The sequence below is a fragment of the Oncorhynchus mykiss genome, chromosome 2, assembly GCF_057628025.1.
Source record: "Oncorhynchus mykiss isolate SJ-2025 chromosome 2, ASM5762802v1, whole genome shotgun sequence".
In the NCBI taxonomy this organism is placed as follows: Eukaryota; Metazoa; Chordata; class Actinopteri; order Salmoniformes; family Salmonidae; genus Oncorhynchus; species Oncorhynchus mykiss.
The window spans coordinates 13,545,001-13,571,406 of NC_143023.1; the positions used below are offsets into that span (position 1 = coordinate 13,545,001).

The window sequence follows — 26,406 nt, forward strand, 5'->3', positions numbered from 1 at the left end:
AACACACACTTCTCTCCACCAGGCCACCGTACTCTGCCCAGTGGAGGGGCCAGTGAGGATAGAGTAAGACAGGGAGAGGTAGAAGAGGAGACAGAAGTGTATCAAGCTGTACTATACCGTTGATGAAATGAAACATTTAAAGGTCAAGCTCCTGAGCTCTTAGGAGGAAATATCGTCTCTGGTAACTGTAGACTCTGGCCCTGAGGAAGCCTGGCCTGTTCATTCACTGTGAACTCTATAGAGGGGAGGAGATGTTGGCATGGCTGACTGCAGAATGGCTTTCCTCCTCTTGAAACCTGAGAGGCACGTGACAGAGAGAGAGAGAGGAGAGCACTGCACAGTTACAGGAGAGAGAGAGGAGACCACTGCACAGTTAGAGAGAGAGAGAGAGAGACCACTGCACAGTTAGAGAGAGAGAGAGAGGAGACCACTGCACAGTTAGAGAGAGACAGAGAGAGAAAGGAGACCACTGCACAGTTAGAGAGAGAGGAGAGCACTGCACAGTTAAAGGAGAGAGAGACAGAGAGAGAGAGGAGACCACTGCACAGTTAGAGATGAGACAGAGAGAGAGAGAGAGGAGACCACTGCACAGTTAGAGAGAGAGAGAGAGAGAGAGAGAGAGAGGAGGACCACTGCACAGTTAGAGAGAGAGAGACAGAGAGAGAGAGGAGAGCACTGCACAGTTAGAGGAGAGAGAGACAGAGAGGAGACCACTGCACAGTTAAAGGAGAGAGAGAGAGGAGAGCACTGCACAGTTAGATAGAGAGAGGAGACCACTGCACAGTTAAAGGAGAGAGAGAGAGAGGAGAGCACTGCACAGTTAGAGAGAGAGAGAGGAGACCACTGCACATTTAGAGAGATAGATAGAGGAGACCACAGCACAGTTAGAGAGAGAGAGAGGAGACCACTGCACAGTTAGAGAGATAGATAGAGGAGACCACAGCACAGTTAGAGAGAGAGAGAGAGAGAGACCACTGCACAGTTAGAGAGGAGACAGAGAGAGAGAGAAAGGAGACCACTGCACAGTTAGAGAGAGACAGAGAGAGAGAGGAGACCACTGCACAGTTAGAGAGGAGACAGAGAGAGGAGACCTCTGCACAGTTAGAGAGGAGACAGAGAGAGGAGACCACTGCACAGTTAGAGAGGAGACAGAGAGACAGACACACAGCAGATAAGAGATGGGAGAGGACAGGTGGTTAGGACAGGGTGTGTTAACCACACGGCAGATAAGAGATGGGAGAGGGAGAGGACAGGTGGTTAGGACAGGGTGTGTTAACCACACAGCAGATAAGAGATGGGAGAGGACAGGTGGTTAGGACAGGGTGTGTTAACCACACGGCAGATAAGAGATGGGAGAGGACAGGTGGTTAGGACAGGGTGTGTTAACCACACGGCAGATAAGAGATGGGAGAGGGAGAGGACAGGTGGTTAGGACAGGGTGTGTTTTGGTCAGCAGAGAAAGGAGAGAGACACGGAGAGATACGATACAGAGGGAGAGGACAGGGTGTGTTTTGGTCAGCAGAGAAAGGAGAGAGACACGGAGAGATACGAGACAGAGGGAGAGGACAGGGTGTGTTTTGGTCAGCAGAGAAAGGAGAGAGACACGGAGAGATACGAGACAGAGGGAGAGAGAGAAAGAAAGCTTTAATTGATCCACTCTTAGAAAAAAAGGGTTCCAAAATGGTGGTTCAGCTGTCCCCATGTAGAACCCTCTGTGGAAAAGGTTCTTCATGGAACCCAGAAGGGTTCACCTGGAAACCAAAAGGGTTTTACTAGGAACCAAAAATGTTTCTTCAAGGGTTCTCCTATGGGGACAGCCGAAGAACCATTTTAGGTTCTAGATAGCACCTTTTTTTCTAAGAGTGTAAGGTGTGTGATTGTGACTAGCCATTTCTCTCTGTAACATAATGAGGAAGTCTGAGGTTAACTTCCTGGTGTTCATCTTATTACCTCTCTCTCCTCTCTCGCTCTCTGTCTCTCTCTCCTCTCTCCTCTCTCTTCTCTCTCTCTCTCCTCTCTCTCTCCTCTCCTCTCTCTGTCTCTCTCCTGTCTCCTGTCTCCTGTCTCTCTAGGATGCGGAGGTTTGCCTACTGTAAGGTGGTTCTGGCCACCTCCCTGGTGTGGGTGATGTTGGACATGTTCATCCTGCTCTACTTCAGCGAGTGTAACAAGTGTGATGACAAGAGGGAGAGGGGCCTGCCAGGCAGGGACGGTGAGCACACACACACAAACACATTGCACACACACACACACACACACACACACACACACACACACACACACACACACACACACACACACACGCGCGCACACACACACACACACACACACACACTCACCCCTCTCTCTCTCTCTGTGGTGTTGTAGATACAGTATTGCGTCCCAGGGAGGGTCCAGGAGAAGGAGGTAAACCTGTGGTGATTTCTAAAGAGAACCAGGAGAAGATGAAGGAGATGTTTAAGATCAACCAGTTTAACCTGATGGCCTCGGAGATGATCGCATTCAACAGAACCCTGCCTGATGTCCGCCTGGAGGGGTGAGTCTATAGCTGGTAATCCATCTTTATTGTCCATGTTACAACAAACAACATATCCTCTCTAGTCTAGAGATAATCACCTACAACAGATCCTCTCTAGTCTAGAGATAATCACCTACAACAGATCCTCTCTAGTCTAGAGATAATCACCTACAACAGATCCTCTCTAGTCTAGAGATAATCACCTACAACATATCCTCTCTAGTCTAGAGATAATCACCTACAACAGATCCTCTCTAGTGTAGAGATAATCACCTAGAACATATCCTCTCTAGTCTAGAGATAAGCACCTACAACAGATCCTCTCTAGTCTAGAGATAATCACCTACAACAGATCCTCTATAGTCTAGAGATAAGCACCTACAACAGATCCCCCTCTAGTCTAGAGATAATCACCTACAACAGATCCTCTCTAGTCTAGAGATAATCACCTACAACAGACTAATAACATATCTTTATTAAAGCTGTGCTTTATTGTCCATGTTACAGCGAACAACAGATCCTCTATAGTCTAGAGATAATCACCTACAACAGATCCTCTCTAGTTTAGAGATAATCACTTACTACAGACTAATACCATATATTTTTTTAAACTGTGCTTTATTGTCCATGTTACAGTGAACAACAGATCCTCTATAGCAGGGGTGTCAAAGTCAAATGGACGGAGGGCCAAATAAAAAAATCAGCTACAAGACGAGGGCCGGACTGTTCGAATGTTCATTGAAAAATTTTTAAATGACGCATATAGTCTAGTGAACCTAATTGAACCTACTGAAAACCTAACAAATATATTACAATATGATCAGATAAATAAAGCAATATTTTCTTATGGCTCTGTCAGTAATCTTTAATTTTCAACAGACACAAAAGACAAATTTCCTTTATATAAATATCCCCATAACATGAACATTAAATGAAAGAAACCGGTATTCAAGGCACCATCAGTAGACTATATTTTCTATTTTAGCAAAAGTGGGCTAAATTTACTTCAAAGAAAAAACAATAATAGCAATTTTCTATCATCCACTCAACTGAAATATTTTTAAAATATAATTGTCAAACCCACGAGTTTTTCCCAAGGCAGCTCCATCTCATTTACACATCTTGACACCTCTTCATACAAATCATGCCCCGTAGTTGTGCCATGCATAGGACGTAAAGCCAAAAACTCCTCTGTCACGCTTAGGTTGGAGTCCACTCCGCGGATGAAAATTGACAACTGGGCAATGTCAGAAATGTCGGTGCTCTCATCCACAGCCAAGGAATATGCAATAAAATCTTTTCCCTTTTTCACAAGCTGCTCTTTTAGATTGATGGACAACTGGTCTACTCTCTCGGCAATGGTGTTTCTGCTCAGACTCACATTTAAAAAGAGTTGCCTTTTTTCTGGGCAAACTTCGTCACAAACTTTAATCATGCAGTTTTTGATGAAATCCCCCTCCGTAAATGGCCGGGCTGATTTAGCGATCTCTTCTGCCAAAATAAAACTGGCCTTGACAGCAGCCTGGCCTTGTGATTTGGCTTTTTTGAACAGAGCCTGTCGAGATTTGAGGCCTCGTTTTAATTCCTCTGCCTTTTGTAGCCTTTGTTCCATGTCCATATTCTTGTTTTTGTCCGCGTGTTTCGTTTCATAATGTCGTCTCAGATTATACTCTTTCAGTACCGCCACACTTTCTCCACACAGAAGACACACAGGTTTTCCAGCTACCTTCGTGAACATATACTCCGACTCCCACCTTGTTTGAAACCCCCGGTTCTCAGTATCCACCTTCCGTTTTGCCATTTTTGATGGGTATCTGAAAGTTAATTTTACTGTGATGCTGACGACTGCTGTGCCAATAAATATTTAAATGAAGCAGCCTACTGCTCGGTGCGTCACCTTTGCATTGTGGGAAATGTAGTATTGGTGCGTGTAAAAGATCTGCGGGCTGCCGGCTTGCTGCGGGCCGGTTCTAATAATAAATCAAGATCATCCCAGGGGCCGTAAAAAACCTTCTTGCGGGCCGGATGTGGCCCGCGGGCCTTGACTCTGACATATGTGCTCTATAGTATAGAGATAATCACCTACAACAGATCCTCTCTAGTCTAGAGATAATCACCTACAACAGATCCTCTCTAGTCTAGAGATAATCACCTACAACAGATCCTCTCTAGTCTAGAGATAATCACCTACAACAGATCCTCTCTAGTCTAGAGATAATCACCTATAACAGATCCTCTAGTCTAGAGATAATCACCTACAACAGATCCTCTCTAGTCTAGAGATAATCACCTACAACAGATCCTCTCTAGTCTAGAGATAATCACCTACAACAGATCCTCTCTAGTCTAGAGATAATCACCTACAACAGACTAATAACATATCTTTATTAAAGCTGTGCTCAATTGGCCTTATGCCACAAACCCCGAGGTGCCTTATTGATATTACAAACTGGTTACTAAGGTAATTAGAACATTACAAATAATGTTTTTGTTACACCCATGGTATACAGTCTGATATACCACAGCTTACAGCCAATCAGCAATCAGGCCTCAAACCAACCAATTTATATTTTAGCAATAAGGCCCAAGGGGGTATGATATATGGCCAATATACCACGGCTAAGGGCTCTTCTTATTCCTGGATACAGCCCTTAGCCGTGATATATTGCCCATATATCACAAACCCTCGAGGTGCCTTATTGCTATTATAAACTGGTTACCAATATAATTAGAGCAGTGAAAATAAATGTTTTGTCATACCCATGGTATACGGTCTGATATAGCACGGCTGTCAGCCAATCAGCATTCGGGGCCTGAACCAGACAGTTTTTAATATAATATAGATAATTGCAGTGATTTGGTATTAGGTTATTATTGATGATTATTAGTTATTGTTATGGTTTGTTAGTTAGTTACAGATGGTTAGTTATAGGTCATTAGAATAGATGTTAGACAAATATCTGTTATTATCTAGTTTGTTATTGACGATTAGTTAAAGATGATTCGTTATAGATGAATCGTTATAGATTATGTTAATGACTCGACCTTCCAGGCATATGAAAGGTCTGTTTGTGTTCTTCATTTCAGCTGTCACATTATTTTACATTATGAAGTGTAGTTCCCCAGAACACTTGAGTCTCTCTTCTGCAGCGCACATGAGATGAATTTACACTCCAATTCACTATTAAACGTTTGCCATCTGATATCTTATAATGGCTTTTTGCCAGAAATCAAAGATCTCTGGATGAGTTTTCTGTACTGCTGCTAAATCTCTCCCTGTGCTTCCTTTAGCGTTTATATCTTCTACCTTTCTTCTCCCCTCTGCTCCTCTAGCTATGCTTGTGTAACTTTATGAGCAGGATTTGCATTTGCGGTTAGTTTATGTTCGTTTTTGCTCATTAGCGTTTAGCTAACAGCATCTATGTGATATAGCTTTTAGTTTGTGCGAATTTTGTTAGCATCCTGGTATTAGAGGCCCAATGGCTTTTCTTGTGTTTTTAGCGCCCCCTTGTGTGCTGTGCCGGTTATACCGTAAATCCCGGGATGAGAGAAGGTTGGGATGACGAACATCTGGATACCGCCCAAGCCTAACACACACACACAGCCTTGCCTGGAGTCAGACAGTGCACATTGATGTGTGAAATGTGTTTCTCTTTCTGAGCTTTAGTTGATTACTGAGAGTGTTTTGTCCCAGGCTCGTCTCCCTCCACCTGCTTTTCCAATTAACAGATAAGACTCAGTCAATAGCAGCAGTGACTGGGCTGGAGTTGGGCTGGGTGGGGGTGAAGCTGGGCTGGATAGGGATGGTGCTGGGCTGGGTGGGGGTGGAGCTGGGCTGGATAGGGGTGGAGCTGGGCTGGATAGGGGCTGGGCTGGTTGGGGGTGGAGCTGGACTGGGTAGGGTAGGGGTGGAACTGGGCTGGATAGGGGTGGGGCTGGCCTGGAGTAGGGCTGGGCAGGGCTGGCCTGGAGCTGGTCCGGGTGGGGCTGGGTGGGTTTGGAGCTGGTCTGGGGCTGGGTGGGTTTGGAGCTGGTCTGGAAGTGGGTGGGCCTGGAGCTGGTCTGGGAATGGGTGGGGCTGGTCTGGGTCTGGGTGGGCCTGGAGCTGTTCTCGGTCTGGGTGGGCCTGGAGCTGGTCTGGGAATGGGTGGGACTGGAGCTGGTCTGGGAATGGGTGGGCCTGGAGCTGGTCTGGGAATGGGTGGGGCTGGAGCTGGTCTGGGAATGGGTGGGCCTGGAGCTGGGTGGGTTTGGAGCTGGTCTGGAAGTGGGTGGGCCTGGAGCTGGTCTGGGAATGGGTGGGGCTGGAGCTGGTCTGGGTCTGGTTGGGCCTGGAGCTGGTCTGGGTCTGGGTGGGCCTGGAGCTGGTCTGGGAATGGGTGGGCCTGGAGCTGGTCTGGGCCTGGGTGGGCCTGGAGCTGGTCTGGGAATGGGTGGGGCTGGAGCTGGTCTGGGTCTGGGTGGGCCTGGAGCTGGTCTGGGTCTGGGTGAGCCTGGAGCTGGTCTGGGTCTGGGTGGGCCTGGAGCTGGGTGGGGCTGGAGCTGGTCTGGGTGGGGCTGGAGCTGGGTGGGGCTGGAGCTGGTCTGGGTGGGGCTCCCACAATGTACTGACCTCCCCCACAATGTACTGACCTCCCCCACAATGTACTGACCTCCCCCACAATGTACTGACCTCCCCCACAATGTACTGACCTCTCCCACAATGTACTGACCTCCCCCACAATGTACTGACCTCCCTCACAATGTACTGACCTCCCCCACAATGTACTGACCTCCCCCACAATGTACTGACCTCTCCCACAATGTACTGACCTCCCCCACAATGTACTGACCTCCCCCACAATGTACTGACCTCCCCCACAATGTACTGACCTCCCCCACAATGTACTGACCTCCCCCACAATGTACTGACCACCCCCACAATGTACTGACCACCCCCACAATGTACTGACCTCCCCCACAATGTACTGACCTCCCCCACAATGTACTGCCTCATCTTCAGCCTGCAGCTGATTACACTATAACCCAGTTGTTCCTTTCACAACTTGTCTACTCTCTCTTTCTCCATGTATACGTCTCACACACACACACACACACACACACACACACACACACACACACACACACACACTCTTGATGATGATGAGTTATAGACGTCATGTTTTCTGTCTGTCTCGGAGCATAGATCATGTCTGGAAAGTCATGCTAGTAGCTCACAGGGTTAGGTAAGTTTGTGTTGGTGTGTGTTGATGTGTGTGTGGACAAGTGAGTAATCTGACGCAACTGTTTTATCCCCTCCCTACGAGCAGAAACACACACACACACACACACACACACACACACACCACGATTGTGTGTGTGAGGTAATAGGTTCCAAAGACAGAGCAACTGGAGGAGGGAAGGAATCCTCACCTCTTCTCTCACCTCTCCTCCCCTGCTACATTCCATCACTCTGAGGGAGGGGTGGGGAGAGAGGGAACATTCTGCAGATATATGGAGGGAGGGCAGGAGGGAGCAGGAGTGAGGGCAAGAGGGAGGGAGCAGGAGTGAGGGAGGGAGGGAGCAGGAGTGAGGGCAAGAGGGAGGGAGCAGGAGTGAGGTAGGGAGGGAGCAGGAGTGAGGGCAAGAGGGAGGGAGCAGGAGTGAGGGAGGGAGGGGGGGCGGGAGGGAGCAGGAGTGGGGGAGGGAGGGAGCAGGAGTGGGGGAGGGAGGGAGGGAGCAGGAGTGAGTGAGGGAGGGAGCAGGAGGGAGGGAAGGAGCAGGAGTGAGGGAGGGAGGCAGGGCGGGAGGGAGCAGGAGTGGGGGAGGGAGGGAGGGAGCAGAAGTGGGGGAGGGAGGGAGGGAGCAGGAGTGAGTGAGGGAGCAGGAGTGAGTGAGGGAGGGAGGGAGCAGCAGTGAGGGAGGGAGGGAGGGAGCAGCAGTGAGGGAGGGTGGGAGGGAGTAGGAGTGAGGGAGGGAGGCAGGGCGGGAGGGAGGGAGCAGGAGTGGGGGAGGGAGGGAGCAGGAGTGAGTGAGGGAGGGAGCAGGAGTGAGTGAGGGAGGGAGCAGGAGTGAGGGACGGAGGGCGGGAGCAGGAGTGAGGGAGGGAGGGCAGGAGTGAGGGCGGGAGGGAGCAGGAGTGAGTGAGGGAGGGAGGGAGCAAGAGTGTGGGCGGGAGGGAGCAGGAGTGAGGGAGTGAGGGCGGGAGCGGGAGTGAGGGCAGGAGCAGGAGTGAGGGCGGGAGCAGGAGTGAGGGCGGGAGGGAGCAGGAGTGAGGGAGGTAGGGAGGGAGCAGGAGTGAGGGAGGGAGGGCAGGAGCAGGAGTGAGGGAGGTAGGGAGCAGGAGGGAGTGAGGGAGGTAGGGAGGGAGCAGGTGTGAGGGAGGGAGCAGGATTGAGGGAGGGAGCATGATTCTCTTTGATGCTCATTTTCCTGATCTTTCAAATCCACTCATGTCAAAGGCCATGTCACCCCATCTGTCATGTGGCTCCAGCTGTGTGCTGAAGTTATTGGGGACGATATGCACCATGTATATTAATGATGAAATCATGTGCTGCTTGTTCCAGAACCACAGGAAACATTACTGCAGTTCATCATGAAAGACCCTTCTGTGTGTGTGTGTTCTGTATATGTTCTCTGTGTGTGTGTGTGTTCTCTGTGTGTGTGTTCTGTATGTGTTGTGTGTGTGTGTGTGTGTGTGTGTGTGTGTGTGTGTGTGTGTGTGTGTGTGTGTGTGTGTGTTCTGAATGTGTTCTCTGTGTGTGGGTTCTGTATGTGTTCTCTCGTGTGTGTGTGTTCTGTATGTGTTCTCTCTGTGTGTGTGTGTGTGTCTGTGTGTGTTCTGTATGTGTTCTCTCTGTGTGTATGTGTTCTCTGTGTGGGTGTGTGAGTGTGTTCTCTGTGTGTGTTCTGTATGCGTTCTCTGTGTGAGTGTGTGTATGTGTTCTCTGTGTGTATGTGTTGTCTTGTATATGTAGTCTCTAACTGCTAGTTTCTCTCTCTCTGTCTCTTCCGTAGCTGTAAGAATAAGCTGTATCCAGACGATCTGCCTCGTACCAGTGTAGTGATCGTGTTCCACAATGAGGCCTGGTCCACTCTGCTGCGGACCGTCCGCTCTGTCATCGACCGCTCCCCCAAGTCTCTGCTGGAGGAGGTGGTACTGGTGGACGATGCTAGTGAGAGAGGTACACGCTGAGATGCACTGTCTGTCTCTTTTTCTGGGCTTATCTGGGCTTGTTCCTAAATGCTGTGTAAGGCTGTGTGCACAATATGTGTGTGTGACTGTGTGTCTCTGTGTGACTGCATGTATGCGTCTGTGTGTGTGTGTTTGCTATTGTTTGTGTGTGTGTGTGTGTGTGTGAGTGCTGTGTCTTGTCTCTCAGCCCAGTGCTGTTAATCCCTGTTTGGGCAGATTATTAGGTCCATAATACCCCGGGAGCAGGGATTACCCCCAGCCTCCCTCCAACCCCCCTCTGTTCCCCTATTGACCCCCTGGGATAGAGGGATGAAAGGGAGGAGGGGGAAGGGATAGTGGGTCGGTGGTATCCTTTAGCTCTGAGAGCATGCTGTCTGGGAGGGAGATATCACTTACCAGTCAGACCACACCAGAGATCACACTCTCTCTTTCACTCACCATACTCAGGTATGCTGACATGTATACACACACACACACATATATACACACACATATATACACACACACACACACACATATACACACACACATATACACACACATATACACACACACACACATATACACACACACATATACACACACATATACACACACACATATACACACACATATACACATATACACACACATACACACACACACACAGACACACACACATATACACACATATACACACACATACACACATATACACACACACACATACACACATATACACGCACACACACACACACACACACACACACACACACACAAACACATATATCTACAGATTATGGATTTATTCCATCTATGGGTCTGGTAGTACACTAATTATATGTTTTTGGGCTTGCATTTGTGTGTGATGTGTGTGTGTGTCTATGATGTGTGTGTGTGTGTGATGTGTGTGTATGTTGTAGACTTCCTGAAGCGGCCGTTAGAGCAGTATGTCAGGAGGATGGAGGTTCCAGTCAGAGTGGTGAGGATGGAACAGAGATCTGGACTGATCAGAGCTCGACTGAAAGGAGCCTCACTCTCCACCGGACAGGTGTGTGTGTGTGTGTGTGTGTGTGTGTGTGTGTGTGTGTGTGTGTGTGTATGAATGGTGAAATGCTGCTCAGATGCAGCAGCTGTCAGTAGCCTCTCTGTAACAGTAAAGTGTTTGTTGTCATGTAGGTGATCACGTTTCTAGATGCTCACTGTGAGTGCACCATTGGCTGGCTGGAACCTCTACTGGCCCGCATCAAACTAGACAGGTATGTTACACACCCACAGGCACATCACACACACACCACACACACACACACACACACACACACATACGCTGGGTGTAATAAATAAATGAGTAACAATTTGTTGAGCCTGCAGGGGGCTTGTCCTTGTGTTTTTTTTATGCTTAATTACAAAGCCTCTGTTTACTTATGTCCTCAGGCTGGTACACACTCACACACACACACAGCAGAGGGAGAGAGATAGAGGTCAGATTGTATTCGGTGCTACAGCTGTAAATGTGCTGAGCTGACAGCAGGACTTGGGTCGTTCCACCAGTTAGATGTTTTCAGTGGTGGAGAAAAGCAACGTTTTAGTTCACCTAATTTTAAAATTCTTCTGTCATAAAGAGCACATGTTCAAATGAATAAAAAACCTGTTTTCCATCTCAAGAGGTTAAATAAAATAATACTGTAGTAAGTGGCAAATAAAGTAACAGTTGACCGCAAAGGGTTGACGACATCATCTTAAATTAGCCATAAATTCCCTTGTGACGGAGGAATGGAAGCATGTTGTGTGCAATGAGAGGGGCAATTGAATGCAAGCTTCACTAAAACAGTAACATTGTTAAAACATGTCTAGCCTGTGTATCTCTGGGTAACAGGGCTGTGCTCCAACTGCTCAGTCTTCCACCACAAAACACCAGAAAATGACCGAAGGAGTAGAACCAGCTCACCTGCTTTTACACCAGGATTTGACTATTAGATGTTCAATGTTTCTTTAGAATTGTATTTTTGAAAGGACTAGTTTCACCGTGTTAAAACTAGAGTTTAGTTCACCTAACTGGGTTGACCTTACAATGAAGGACCATTAAAAAAATGAATCACTATTCACATTACATAAATAATCATCTTCACAAATGACTTTTTTAATGCAACAAAGCAACTATGGCTTTACAATGATGATAACTTGGATAAATGTTGGGGTTGATAAGTGCAGAAGCTGTCATACATCTCTCATTCACACGTGTTGGCTGTGCCCCAAACTAGAGGGATTCTGGAAGTCAGTTTTCTCTCTCATTCACACGTGTTGGCTGTGCCCCAAACTAGGGGGATTCTGGAAGTCAGTTTTCTCTCTCATTCACACGTGTTGGCTGTGCCCCAAACTAGAGGGATTCTGGAAGTCAGTTTTCTCTCCCATTCACACGTGTTGGCTGTGCCCCAAACTAGAGGGATTCTGGAAGTCAGTTTTCGCTCTCATTCACATATGTTGGCTGTGCCCCAAACTAGAGGGATTCTGGAAGTCAGTTTTCGCTCTCATTCACATATGTTAGCTGTGCCCCAAACTAGAGGGATTCTGGAAGTCAGTTTTCTCTCTCATTCACACGTTGGCTGTGCCCCAAACTAGAGGGATTCTGGAAGTCAGTTTTCTCTCTCATTCACATATGTTGGCTGTGCCCCAAACTAGAGGGATTCTGGAAGTCAGTTTTCTCTCTCATTCACGTGTTGGCTGTGCCCCAAACTAGAGGGATTCTGGAAGTCAGTTTTCTCTCTCATTCACGTGTTGGCTGTGCCCCAAACTAGAGGGATTCTGGAAGTCAGTTTTCTCTCTCATTCACGTGTTGGCTGTGCCCCAAACTAGAGGGATTCTGGAAGTCAGTTTTCTCTCTCATTCACATATGTTGGCTGTGCCCCAAACTAGAGGGATTCTGGAAGTCAGTTTTCTCTCTCATTCACATATGTTGGCTGTGCCCCAAACTAGAGGGATTCTGGAAGTCAGTTTTCTCTCTCATTCACATATGTTGGCTGTGCCCCAAACTAGAGGGATTCTGGAAGTCAGTTTTCTCTCTCATTCACGTGTTGGCTGTGCCCCAAACTAGAGGGATTCTGGAAGTCAGTTTTCTCTCTCATTCACATATGTTGGCTGTGCCCCAAACTAGAGGGATTCTGGAAGTCAGTTTTCTCTCTCATTCACACGTGTTGGCTGTGCCCCAAACTAGAGGGATTCTGGAAGTCAGTTTTCTCTCTCATTCACATATGTTGGCTGTGCCCCAAACTAGAGGGATTCTGGAAGTCAGTTTTCTCTCTCATTCACACGTGTTGGCTGTGCCCCAAACTAGAGGGATTCTGGAAGTCAGTTTTCTCTCTCATTCACACGTGTTGGCTGTGCCCCAAACTAGAGGGATTCTGGAAGTCAGTTTTCTCTCTCATTCACACGTGTTGGCTGTGCCCCAAACTAGAGGGATTCTGGAAGTCAGTTTTCTCTCTCATTCACACGTTGGCTGTGCCCCAAACTAGAGGGATTCTGGAAGTCAGTTTTCTCTCTCATTCACATATGTTGGCTGTGCCCCAAACTAGAGGGATTCTGGAAGTCAGTTTTCTCTCTCATTCACATATGTTGGCTGTGCCCCAAACTAGAGGGATTCTGGAAGTCAGTTTTCTCTCTCATTCACACGTGTTGGCTGTGCCCCAAACTAGAGGGATTCTGGAAGTCAGTTTTCTCTCTCATTCACACGTGTTGGCTGTGCCCCAAACTAGAGGGATTCTGGAAGTCAGTTTTCTCTCTCATTCACATATGTTGGCTGTGCCCCAAACTAGAGGGATTCTGGAAGTCAGTTTTCTCTCTCATTCACACGTGTTGGCTGTGCCCCAAACTAGAGGGATTCTGGAAGTCAGTTTTCTCTCTCATTCACACGTGTTGGCTGTGCCCCAAACTAGAGGGATTCTGGAAGTCAGTTTTCTCTCTCATTCACACGTGTTGGCTGTGCCCCAAACTAGAGGGATTCTGGAAGTCAGTTTTCTCTCTCATTCACACGTGTTGGCTGTGCCCCAAACTAGAGGGATTCTGGAAGTCAGTTTTCTCTCTCATTCACACGTGTTGGCTGTGCCCCAATTATGGTCCAAGTCAAGAGCCCTTTCATCATCTATTCACTATTTATTTGTCTACTTGTCTAATTACCTCTTAATTACTATTATTTAGTTCTGTTCTGAACCCATTTTTCTCCCAGCGTACTCCACCTTCTATCTTTCTACCCCTCTGTATGTCTTCTTATGGAGGAAGGGTTGCTCAGCCCATGGTCTGTAAACTCTACCATTGTGTGTTTCTCATGACTGGTGTCAATAAAACATTTCAACTTGGATAAATGTTGCGGTTAAGTGGGTTAAATCATCCTAGAAGTCACAGAGAGACATTTAACATGTCTTAATTCATATTTAAAAAATAAAGTTTTGAGTTTTCCATGTGGTCTATTATTAAAGGATACTTCATTTAAGGAACTACCTACCTACTGTTGATTGACGTTTGTCTAGTGACTGGCAGGCTGTGTGTGTGTGTTGATTGACGTTTGTCTAGTGACTGGCAGGCTGTGTGTGTGTGTGTGTGTGTGTGTGTGTATACACACAGCATGATAGTAGTGGCAGGTGCAACACCAGACACTAGTAACTGCTGTTGTCAACACAGTAGAGGTCTGCAGATATTCTGGATATTAGAAGTGATTGAAATGATTAGGACTCACAAGTCCAAGCATCTACTCAACACTTTGTCATTGTGGGTCTAAAGGTCTTCTGATGTGGTGGTGTGGGAATATGTGTTGCAGGAAAACGGTGGTGTGTCCCATCATCGACGTGATCAGTGATGACACGTTTGAGTACATGGCTGGTTCTGACATGACCTACGGAGGCTTCAACTGGAAGCTGAACTTCCGCTGGTACCCTGTACCCCAGAGAGAGATGGACCGCCGCAAGGGAGACCGCACTCTGCCCGTCCGGTAGGTAGGACACACTACCCATCTACAGCGCTGGCATAGAGACTGGGACGTAGACTCTCCTCAGCTCCAGTCAGTGAGGATATCATCCCTGCTTCTAACACTCTACTGAATCTAAATGTAATAGACTAGTAATAGTGGCATAGCTGGGACTTAGTTATAAGTTCTGTTTTCAGTCAAATACATGAGCTCAGTGTGGTGTAGCTGTGTTGCTGTGTTCCTGTGTAGTTGAGGATGGGGAAACTCTGGGAACATTCAGGAATAAAACCCAGGGTTTGTTTTCGCTTGTCCCTCATCACCTCTTCCTGTTCATGTTCCCCACCAGTCCAACTGGGACTATCAGAGGCACATTGAGAGGTCCCGTTTCCATCACAACACAGGGAAAGAGACAGGTCTATTCGTGAGGTGACCTGGGTAAAGTAGTTTCAGTAAAACAACATGTTATTGAGTTTAGCCAGCTAATAACTTTAGCCAGCTAATATCAGCCGAGGTGTTTTTCTGTTTCCCTGCCTGGTCTGCTGAGGTGTTTTTCTACTTTTCTGTTCCCAGCTGGCCAACAACAGGACATGTGTGACTCCCCACACAGTGCACAGCTCAGATTGTGTTCCCACAATATGTTTCCCCAGGGGGATGTGTGCTGTTCTATTTGTTGTTCTATGTGGCACTGGCACCATGTTCCCTGTTGTCTTCCTGATCAACATCTTGAAAACAAGTCTTTAGCTCAATGACATATGGTGGCAACAAAGTATGTGAACCCTTTGGAATTAGATGGATTTCTGCTTAAATTGGTCATACAATTTGATCTGATCTTCATCTAGGTCACAACAATAGACAAACACAGTCTTAAACTAATAACACACAAACAATTCTACGGTTTCATGTCTATTGAACACACTGTTTAAACAGTCACGGTGCAGGGTGGGGAAAGTATGTGAACCCTTAGATGTGATAACTGGTGGACCCTCCTTTGGAAGCAATAACCTCAACCAAATGTGTTCTGTAGTTGTGGATCAGACCTGCACAGCGGTCAGGAGGAAGTTTGGACCAGTCCTCTTTACAAAGCTGTTTCAGTTCAGAAATATTCTTGTGATGTGAACCACTCTATTGAGGTTATGCCACCGCATCTCAATCGGGTTGAGGTCAGCACTCTAACTGGGCCATTCCAGAAGGCGTATTTTCTTCTGTTGAAGCCATTCTGTTGTTGATTTATTTCTGTGTTTTGTGTCGTTGTCCTGTTGCATCACCCAACTTCTGTTGAGCTTCAATTGTTGACAGATAGCCTTACATTCTCCTGCAAAAAGTCTTGATAAACTTGTGAATTCATTTTTCCGTTGATGATAGCAACCTTTCCAGGCCCTGAGGCAGCAAAGCAGTCCCAAACCATGATGCTCCCTCCACCATACTTTACAGTTGGGATGAGGTTTTGATGTTGGCGTGCTGTGCCTTTTTTTCTCCACACATAGTGTTGTGTGTTCCTTCCAAACAACTCAACTTTAGTTTCATCTGTCCACAGAATATTTTGCCAGTAGCGCTGTGGAATATCCAAGTGCTCTTTTGCGAACTTCAGACATGCAGAAATGTTTATTTTTTGACAGTAGTGGTATCTTTCGTGGTGTTCTCTCATGAACACCATTCTTGTTTAGTGTTTTATGTATCGTAGACTCGTCAAGATGTTAGCATGTTCCAGAGATTTCTGTAAGTCTTTAGCTGACACTCTAGGATTCTTCTTAACCTCATTGAGAATTCTGCGTTGTGCTCTTGCAGTCATCTTTGCAGGACGTCCACTCCTAGGGAGAGTAGCAACAGTGCTGAACTTTCTACATTTATAGACAATTTGTCTTACCGTGGGACTGATGAACATCAAGGCTTTTAGAGATACTTTGTAGCCCTTTCCAGCTTTATGCAGTCAACAATTCTTAAACTTGGGTCTTCTGAGATCTCTTTTGTTCGAGGCATGGTTCACATCAGGCAATGTTTCTTGTGAATAGCAAATTCAAATTTTGTGAGTGTTTTGTATAGGGGAGGGCAACTCTAACCAACATCTCTAATCTCATATCATTGATTGGACTCCAGGTTAGCTTTTGGAGAAGTCATTAGCCTAGGAGGGGTTCACATACTTTTCCCAACCTACACTGTGAATATTTTATTATGTATTCAATATAGACAAGAAAAATACAATCATTTATGTGTTATTAGTTTAAGCACACTGTTTGTGTCTATTGTAGTGATTTGATCTCAGATGAAGGTCAGATCAAATTTGATGATCAATTTATGCAGAAATCCAGGTAATTCCAAAGGGTTCACATACTTATTCCTGCCACTGTATATCCCTCCTTCTGAGAGACTGACAGGGAGAGAGAGAGATTTCTTGCTTAGGCAATGTTAACTAATGTTTCCCATGCCGATAAAGCCCTTACATTGAATTGAATTGTATTGAGATGGAAAAACAGGAAAAAACATCTCTGGAGGTCGACTTGATGTTTTGTGCCTCTGAAGATACCATCTCTACGGACAAACTTGTGATCTCTGTCGCAAACATGAAACCAGAATGTAGTTGAGTGACTGTTTTCTTCTCTCTCCCCCTCTCCCCACCCTATCTCCCCCCTTGCTCCCACCCACCTCCCTCTCCTCTCTCTCTCCACTCCCCTCCCCTCTCGCTCCCTCTCTCTCTCTCCACTCTCTCCCTACACTACTCTCCCCTCTCTCTCTCTCTCCCTCCCCTCTCTCTCTCTCTCCCTCCACTCTCTCTCCCCCTCCACTCTCTCTCCCTCCCCTCTCCCCCTCTCTCTCTCTCCCTCCCCTCTCCCCCTCTCTCTCTCTCTCCCTCCACTCTCTCTCCCCCTCCACTCTCCCCCCCCCCCCCTCTCTCTCTCTCTCTCTCTCTCCACTCTCTCTCTCTCCCTCCCCTCTCTCTCTCTCCCCCTCTCCCCTCTCTCTCCAGGACTCCTACCATGGCCGGTGGGTTGTTCTCTATAGACAGAGATTATTTCCAAGAGATAGGGACGTATGACGCAGGTATGGACATTTGGGGAGGAGAGAACCTGGAGATCTCCTTTAGGGTGAGTACACACATACACAGGGCACACACACACGCACACATACACAGGGCATGCAAGCACACACACACACACCAGCTATGCAAACTAGTTCACTTTTGGTGAAATTCACCGTTTTGAATCCAAAATAGGCGACCTACGTGAATCGTGTAGATCAGATGAGAAAAGTTTGGGAGGGGGAGCTTTGGATCACTACTGGCTGTAAGCGAACGAGCGATGCAGGTTTGTAAGCGAACGAGTGATGCACGTTTGGAGCAACTCTGTCTGTGTCCAAGGCTCAGCCAATCATTCACATAACAACAGAATGCAGAGAGAAGAGACAACCAATGTGCTAGTTACAGAATCAGGGCACTCTGAAAGACAGCAGTAGGGTGCAGAGGCAGTTTGCCAGTTACAGCAGCGCGTCCCCTGGATGATAACAAAAAGATAGGTGAGAAGCCGGGTGATGAAGCACACTTCATGAGCTGTAACCGAAAAACAACTGGCATTTGGAAAGTTGGAGGTGAGGGAGAAAGTGTGGTGGTACAAGTATTGTTAGCGTTGCTAAGTATCTTGCTATAGTAGCTGGATGGAATTCTCCGTTAGCTAGCCAGAGAAATGTGCACCTGCACACACACACACACACAGGGTTGTGTAGTTGTATGTAGTTGTAACATGAGTGTTTCGGGTGTGTTGTAGATCTGGCAGTGCGGGGGGACGTTGGAGATCGTGACGTGTTCTCACGTGGGTCACGTGTTCCGGAAGGCCACGCCCTACACGTTTCCAGGGGGAACGGGTCAGATCATCAATAAGAACAACAGACGCCTGGCCGAGGTCTGGATGGACCAGTTCAAAAACTTCTTCTACATCATCTCCCCTGGTGAGTCTGAGGGAGGGGCGAGTTGCTGTGTGTCTGGGGGCTGTTTCAAAACAGAAGCCTTCTACATCATCTCCCCTGGTGAGTCTGAGGGAGGGGCGAGTTGCTGTGTGTCTGGGGGCTGTTTCAAAACAGAAGCCTTCTACATCATCTCCCCTGGTGAGTCTGAGGGAGGGGCGAGTTGCTGTGTGTCTGGGGGCTGTTTCAAAACAGAAGCATGGTCAAATAATAATAATCCCAGTGGTTGTAGAGGGTGCAACAGGTCAGCACCTCAGGAGTAAATGTTAGTTGGCTTTTCATAGCCGATCATTCAGAGTTAGAGACAGCAGGTGTGGTAGAGAGAGAGAGTCCAAAACAGCAGGTCTGGGACAGGTAGCACGTCCGGTGAACAGGTCAGGGTTCCATTTCCGCAGGCAGAACAGTTGAAACTGGAGCAACAGCACGACCAGGTGGACTGGGGACAGCAAGGAGTCATCAGACCAGGTAATCCTGAGGCATGGTCCTAGGGCTCAGGTCCTCTGAGAGAAGAGAAAGAGAGAGAGAGAGAAAGGGGGAGAGAGAGAATTAGAGGGAGCATACTTAAGTTCACACAAGATGCCGGATAAGACAGGAAAAATTCTCCAGATATAACAGACTGACCCTAGCCCCCCAATAAACTATTGCAGCATAATTATTGGAGGCTGCGATAGGAGGGGTCGGGAGACACTGTGGTCCCATCCAACTATACCCCCGGACAGGGCCAACCAGGCCCCCCATTAACAATGTGATGTTGCCGTGGTGACCTGACAGAGAGAGGCGACGTGGGGGGGGACAGAATAATTTCACGCTACACAGTCTCTATTAACCTTGCCATCTCACCACTGACAGACACACCCCTGCACAGATCAGGTAGAGGACAGGCGAGAACAAGGTCAAAGGTTCACCTCTCTTCCACTAACAGGAAGTTTAGTGTTCACTGCTTCCCCTTACTGTAATAACAATCCCTAATCCAGAGAATATCAAACACTCTATGAGAAACATGTTTGTAAGATTCTTCCAGTCCTTTAGGTAGTTGGTGATTGTGACCATGGGGATGTGTGTTGGGTGTTTTCCACCACTACATAGAGTAGCCAGTCAAATAGAAAAGTAGCCAGCCAGGCCAAAGCAGCTCTATTTCGGTGGTCTCTGGTACATTGTAACAACTTGATTCCATCTGAAATACACAGCGGAAATATTGAATACTTTATCGAGTTTATGTCCCAGATTGTAAAAAATGTGTTGCGGTATTATGTAGAAAGACATGACTTTGCAATTGAAATGACAACAAAAGGATGAATTCAGTGTATTGTTCCTTATTTTGGTATTGTTAGTTGTCTAGGTCTATGCCTATATGACCAGGACTATTTTCTAAGTAGGAGAATATTAAACCTTTTTTTTTAGCATTTAACCAGTGTTCTCTTGATTTAAAGTGGTATTTACACTTTTACTACAACATATGGATTGCCACAATTATATTTGTTCTTCAAATTGTGTATTTTATTGAAACAGAAAAATGAAGTAAATAGCCCACCTTATCTAGAATAATATATTTAAGGTTTTGTTTTTCCAGGTTTCCATTTTCCCCGTTTTCACTCTCAAAATCACATTGGATGTTCTGAATACAGAACAATGCTTAAACCACATCAGGAGGCTTCTGAGGTCTGGGATAAATCTGATACTTGTCTTTTTGGGGTGTATTTACCCTTTCATTCAAGTGCGCAGCTAGCAAGAGGCTGTTGTTGAGCAGGGTTTTTATAGCCACATATGATGGTAGATGAAATAACCCTGATATCATTCTGCCAGGGAAGCTAGGCTACTTTGTAGTTAACATTTCATTGAGGAGTTTTTTTTTTGAGGAGCCTTTCCATCTACCCTAAGACATTAGCTTCATCGCTAACGGTTACACAAAGTGGTAGACTTGTGCACTGCAGAAACAGACAGGGGCATTCTCGTTGCCTCTTGACCTATACGAAATCAGTGATGCATTCTGTTCCTGTCTTATGATAATTTGGGGGAAGTTTAAGGTCAATACATTTGTGAATATTGTTGAATTCCGTTTTAATGCCTGGGTTTCTTGAGGGCCTAATTATCATATTTTGACCAGAATGAGGCTCTCCACTGTCTATTGTTCCTTCAGTGATGATTCATCATCTTCATCGAATGTTTTCATAATTTATCTGCAGATAATTGCCAAACATTAGGGAGCCAAACTATGCAAATTAAGGAGCCAAATGAACGTCTCTCCGATGCCATTCGGTAGGCTACAGACTGACGAGATGAGTCACTCACTTTATCGTCCCTGTCTGGCAAGCCCCGACATCCTAGGAAAGGAAACCTAGGAAATCCTTAGGTTGACTTGTCACGATGCGACAACATGGACATATAACCATGTTGAATGGCAAGGGATGTAGGAGATGGAATTTATTCAGTCAGTTCGACACTTTTTATAAACTAGTCAACACTTGCTGTTCAGTTGTCAATCAGCACACAGTAAATAGCCTAGGCCGCTCCCTGTGGCTGGCTGTCACGTTCGTTTGTAGAGACGGATCAAGGCGCAGCGAATGTTGAGTTCCACAGAATTATTTCATAGTGAAACTTAGCAACAACAAAACAATAAACTAACAATGAAATGTGACTACGTGGTGCACAAACACACAACAATAAACTAACAATGAAATGTGACTACGTGGTGCACAAACACACAACAATAAACTAACAATGAAATGTGACTACGTGGTGCACAAACACACAACAATAAACTAACAATGAAATGTGCCTACGTGGTGCACAAACACACAACAATAAACTAACAACGAAACGTGACTACGTGGTGCACATGCACAAACACACTACAATAAACTAACAATGAAATGTGACTACGTGGTGCACAAACACACAACAATAAACTAACAATGAAATGTGACTACGTGGTGCACAAACACACAACAATAAACTAACAATGAAATGTGACTACGTGGTGCACAAACACACAACAATAAACTAACAATGAAACGTGACTACGTGGTGCACAAACACACAACAATAAACTAACAACGAAACGTGACTACGTGGTGCACAAACACACAACAATAAACTAACAATGAAACGTGACTACGTGGTGCACAAACACACAACAATAAACTAACAATGAAACGTGACTACGTGGTGCACAAACACACAACAATAAACTAACAATGAAACGTGACTACGTGGTGCACAAACACACAACAATAAACTAACAATGAAATGTGACTACGTGGTGCACAAACACACAACAATAAACAAACAATGAAATGTGACTACGTGGTGCACAAACACACAACAATAAACTAACAACGAAACGTGACTACGTGGTGCACAAACACACAACAATAAACTAACAATGAAACGTGACTACGTGGTGCACAAACACACAACAATAAACTAACAATGAAATGTGACTACGTGGTGCACATGCACAAACACACAACAATAAACTAACAATGAAATGTGACTACGTGGTGCACAAACACACAACAATAAACTAACAATGAAATGTGACTACGTGGTGCACAAACACACAACAATAAACTAACAATGAAATGTGACTACGTGGTGCACAAACACACAACAATAAACTAACAATGAAACGTGACTACGTGGTGCACAAACACACAACAATAAACTAACAATGAAACGTGACTACGTGGTGCACAAACACACAACAATAAACTAACAATGAAACGTGACTACGTGGTGCACAAACACAAAACAATAAACTAACAATGAAATGTGACTACGTGGTGCACAAACACACAACAATAAACTAACAATGAAACGTGACTACGTGGTGCACAAACACACAACAATAAACTAACAACGAAACGTGACTACGTGGTGCACAAACACACAACAATAAACTAACAATGAAATGTGACTACGTGGTGCACATGCACAAACACACAACAATAAACTAACAATGAAATGTGACTACGTGGTGCACAAACACACAACAATAAACTAACAATGAAATGTGACTACGTGGTGCACAAACACACAACAATAAACTAACAATGAAACGTGACTACGTGGTGCACAAACACACAACAATAAACTAACAACGAAATGTGACTACGTGGTGCACAAACACACAACAATAAACTAACAACGAAACGTGACTACGTGGTGCACAAACACACAACAATAAACTAACAATGAAACGTGACTACGTGGTGCACAAACACACAACAAACTAACAACGAAACGTGACTACGTGGTGCACAAACACACAACAATAAACTAACAATGAAACGTGACTACGTGGTGCACAAACACACAACAATAAACTAACAATGAAACGTGACTACGTGGTGCACAAACACAAAACAATATCCCATAAAACACAGGTGGAAAAAGGCTACCTAAAAATGATCCCCGATGAGAGACAACGATTACCAGCTGCCTCTAATTGGGAATCATACCAATCACCAACATAGAAATAATAACCCAGAACCCCACATAGAAATAACTAACTAGAACAACCCCCAGTCACACCCTGACGTACTACACCATAGAGAAATAATGTCTCTCTATGGTCAGGGCGTGACTCTGGTTATGTGAAACGTAAAAGAAAATCAATGATTTTGTGTCAGTAAACAATAATTAGGCTAAGTCATGGATTTCCACACATCGTTACCAGTTACAGTACATGGGATATGTAAGGATATGCTCTCTCCCACAGGTGTAAAGAAATTTGACTGCAACCAGAAATCTGTAGGCTATATAATGACGAGATGCTCATGGCTCCTCCCTACCAATGGGAGTCGTTGTCCCAAAGATGGGAAGGCAGGTGACAAGCTTAGGTCCAAAATAAGACCATAGAAAAGCATTGGACAGATTTTGGCGAGCGTGAAACCTCTCACTTTGCCTCTTCCTCTCTGCTGAATTTCCCTGTCATCACTCACTTTGTGACTGACCGGCGCCTGTCCTATAAATAGATCGCTAGAAGATACATATCGTTCATCCTAGCGGGGGAGGGCTCGATGGACTAGCGAACTGAAACTTTTAAATGAAATGTAGCCTAGTTATTATGAAGTGGAAAATGTAGCTGGCTAAAAATGAATCTGTAACCGGCTGATTAGCCGACAGCTGACGCTAATGGAAAACACTGTGTTTCAGGTGTGACGAAGGTGGACTATGGTGACATCACGTCTCGCTCGTCTCTGAGACAGAAGCTGCAGTGTAAACCTTTCAGCTGGTACCTGGAGAACGTCTATCCTGACTCCCAGATACCACGACACTACTACTCACTGGGAGAGGTGCACCCGCGCTAAACATACAACACACACACACTAAACATAACACATTCAATCAGTGATAATTGTTGGTTGTGTGTTGTTCTGTCAGATCCGTAACGTGGAGACTAACCAGTGTCTGGACAACATGGCCCGGAAGGAGAACGAGAAAGTTGGCATCTTCAACTGCCATGGCATGGGAGGAAACCAGGTAACTAGAACTGCCATGGCATGGGAGGAAACCAGGTAGTTAGAACGGCCATGGAATGGGAGGAAACCAGGTAACTAGAACTGCCATGGCATGGGAGGAAACCAGGTAGTTAGAACGGCCATGGAATGGGAGGAAACCAGGTAGTTAGAACGGCCATGGCATGGGAGGAAACAAGGTAATTAGAACTGCCATGGCATGGGAGGAAACCAGGTATCTGGAACTGCCATGGCATGGGAGGAAACCAGGTAACTAGAACTGCCATGGCATGGAAGGAAACCAGGTATCTAGAACTGCCATGGCATGGGAGGAAACCAGGTAACTAGAACTGCCATGGCATGGGAGGAAACCAGGTAACTAGAACTGCCATGGCATGGGGGGAAACCAGGTATCTACTGCCATGGCATGGGAGGAAACCAGGTAACTAGAACTGCCATGGCATGGGGGGAAACCAGGTATCTACTGCCATGGCATGGGAGGAAACCAGGTAATTAGAACTGCCATAGCATGGGAGGAAACCAGGTATCTAGAACTGCCATGGCATGGAAGGAAACCAGGTAGTTAGAACGGCCATGGCATGGGAGGAAACAAGGTAATTAGAACTGCCATGGCATGGGAGGAAACCAGGTATCTGGAACTGCCATGGCATGGGAGGAAACCAGGTAACTAGAACTGCCATGGCATGGAAGGAAACCAGGTATCTAGAACTGCCATGGCATGGGAGGAAACCAGGTAACTAGAACTGCCATGGCATGGGAGGAAACCAGGTAACTAGAACTGCCATGGCATGGGGGGAAACCAGGTATCTACTGCCATGGCATGGGAGGAAACCAGGTAACTAGAACTGCCATGGCATGGGGGGAAACCAGGTATCTACTGCCATGGCATGGGAGGAAACCAGGTAATTAGAACTGCCATAGCATGGGAGGAAACCAGGTATCTAGAACTGCCATGGCATGGAAGGAAACCAGGTATCTAGAACTGCCATGGCATGGGAGGAAACCAGGTATCTAGAACTGCCATGGCATGGGAGGAAACCAGGTAACTAGAACTGTCATGGCATGGGAGGAAACCAGGTAACTAGAACTGCCATGGCATGGGAGGAAACCAGGTATCTAGAACTGCCATGGCATGGGGGGAAACCAGGTATCTACTGCCATGGCATGGGAGGAAACCAGGTAACTAGAACTGCCATGGCATGGGAGGAAACCAGGTAACTAGAACTGCCATGGCATGGGAGGCAACCAGGTAACAGTCACAAACCAGGTATCTGGAACTGCCATGGCATGGGAGGAAACCAGGTAACTAGAACTGCCATGGCATGGGAGGAAACCAGGTAACTAGAACTGCCATGGCATGGGAGGAAACCAGGTATCTGGAACTGCCATGGCATGGGAGGAAACCAGGTAACTAGAACTGCCATGGCATGGGAGGAAACCAGGTATCTGGAACTGCCATGGCATGGAGGAAACCAGGTAACTGCCATGGCATGGAGGAAACCAGGTAACAGTCACAAACCAGGTATCTGGAACTGCCATGGCATGGGAGGAAACCAGGTAACTAAAACTGCCATGGCATGGGAGGAAACCAGGTATCTGGAACTGCCATGGCATGGGAAGAAACCAGGTAACTAGAACTGCCATGGCATGGGAGGAAACCAGGTAACTAGAACTGCCATGGCATGGGAGGAAACCAGGTAACTAGAACTGCCATGGCATGGGAGGAAACCGTAACTGATCAACTGAGGACAGGACAACAGTAATGAGATTACCTTTGGTGTTCATCATAGTGACATTAACCTGAGCAACTTATCTGACCTCAGAGGAGAGAGATACAATGTGAATGACATAAGAGAGAGAGAGAGGTCTCTTGTCTTCCCGTCTGACCGTGTGTCGTCCCCTGCAGGTGTTCAGCTACACGGCCAATAAAGAGATAAGGACAGATGACCTGTGTCTAGACGTGTCCAAACTCAACGGTCCTGTCATGATGCTCAAGTGTCATCACCTCAAAGGAAACCAGCTCTGGGAGTATGACCCCATGGTATGTCTGTCTGTCAACAGTAAACGACCCCTCCTTGTCTTTTCTTACTACCACTGACCCTGCTGAGTGTGCTAGTTGTTGTTTTACCTAGCTACCTTAAAGTAACTGTCAAGTGTTTCCACATTTCTATTAAATATGTCATATAATTCATTACAATATGAGTGAAATATTTAGTTTTCCTTCCAATTTTTTATTTATGAAGTATGATATAAAGCTGATTTTCTGTATTGGAATGGTGTGGCCCTACCCCAACAACTGAATGGTGTGGGCATATACAAGTCATTCAAATTATTCACGCGAGTAGATCGC

At 46.2% G+C, this 26,406-nt stretch overlaps 1 protein-coding gene across 4 annotated transcripts in view; it reads left to right on the top strand.

Annotated features, from left to right (window-relative positions):
* Positions 1-26,406, top strand: part of galnt1 (UDP-N-acetyl-alpha-D-galactosamine:polypeptide N-acetylgalactosaminyltransferase 1) — a 63,457-nt gene that overhangs the window by 31,860 nt on the left and 5,191 nt on the right. For all 4 annotated transcript variants that reach the window (XR_016484335.1, XM_090189270.1, XM_090189266.1 and 1 more), the window contains 11 exons: positions 2,073-2,212; positions 2,368-2,536; positions 9,515-9,681; positions 10,595-10,722; positions 10,851-10,930; positions 14,479-14,649; positions 17,588-17,705; positions 18,381-18,561; positions 23,734-23,873; positions 23,962-24,060; positions 25,963-26,097. Coding sequence is in view for 3 of the 4 variants with exons in the window: in XM_090189266.1 (XP_090045392.1) it covers positions 2,073-2,212; positions 2,368-2,536; positions 9,515-9,681; positions 10,595-10,722; positions 10,851-10,930; positions 14,479-14,649; positions 17,588-17,705; positions 18,381-18,561; positions 23,734-23,873; positions 23,962-24,060; positions 25,963-26,097 (1,528 nt within the window). In the remaining variant the exon portion in view is untranslated. The remainder of the gene's footprint in view (positions 1-2,072; positions 2,213-2,367; positions 2,537-9,514; positions 9,682-10,594; positions 10,723-10,850; positions 10,931-14,478; positions 14,650-17,587; positions 17,706-18,380; positions 18,562-23,733; positions 23,874-23,961; positions 24,061-25,962; positions 26,098-26,406) is intronic.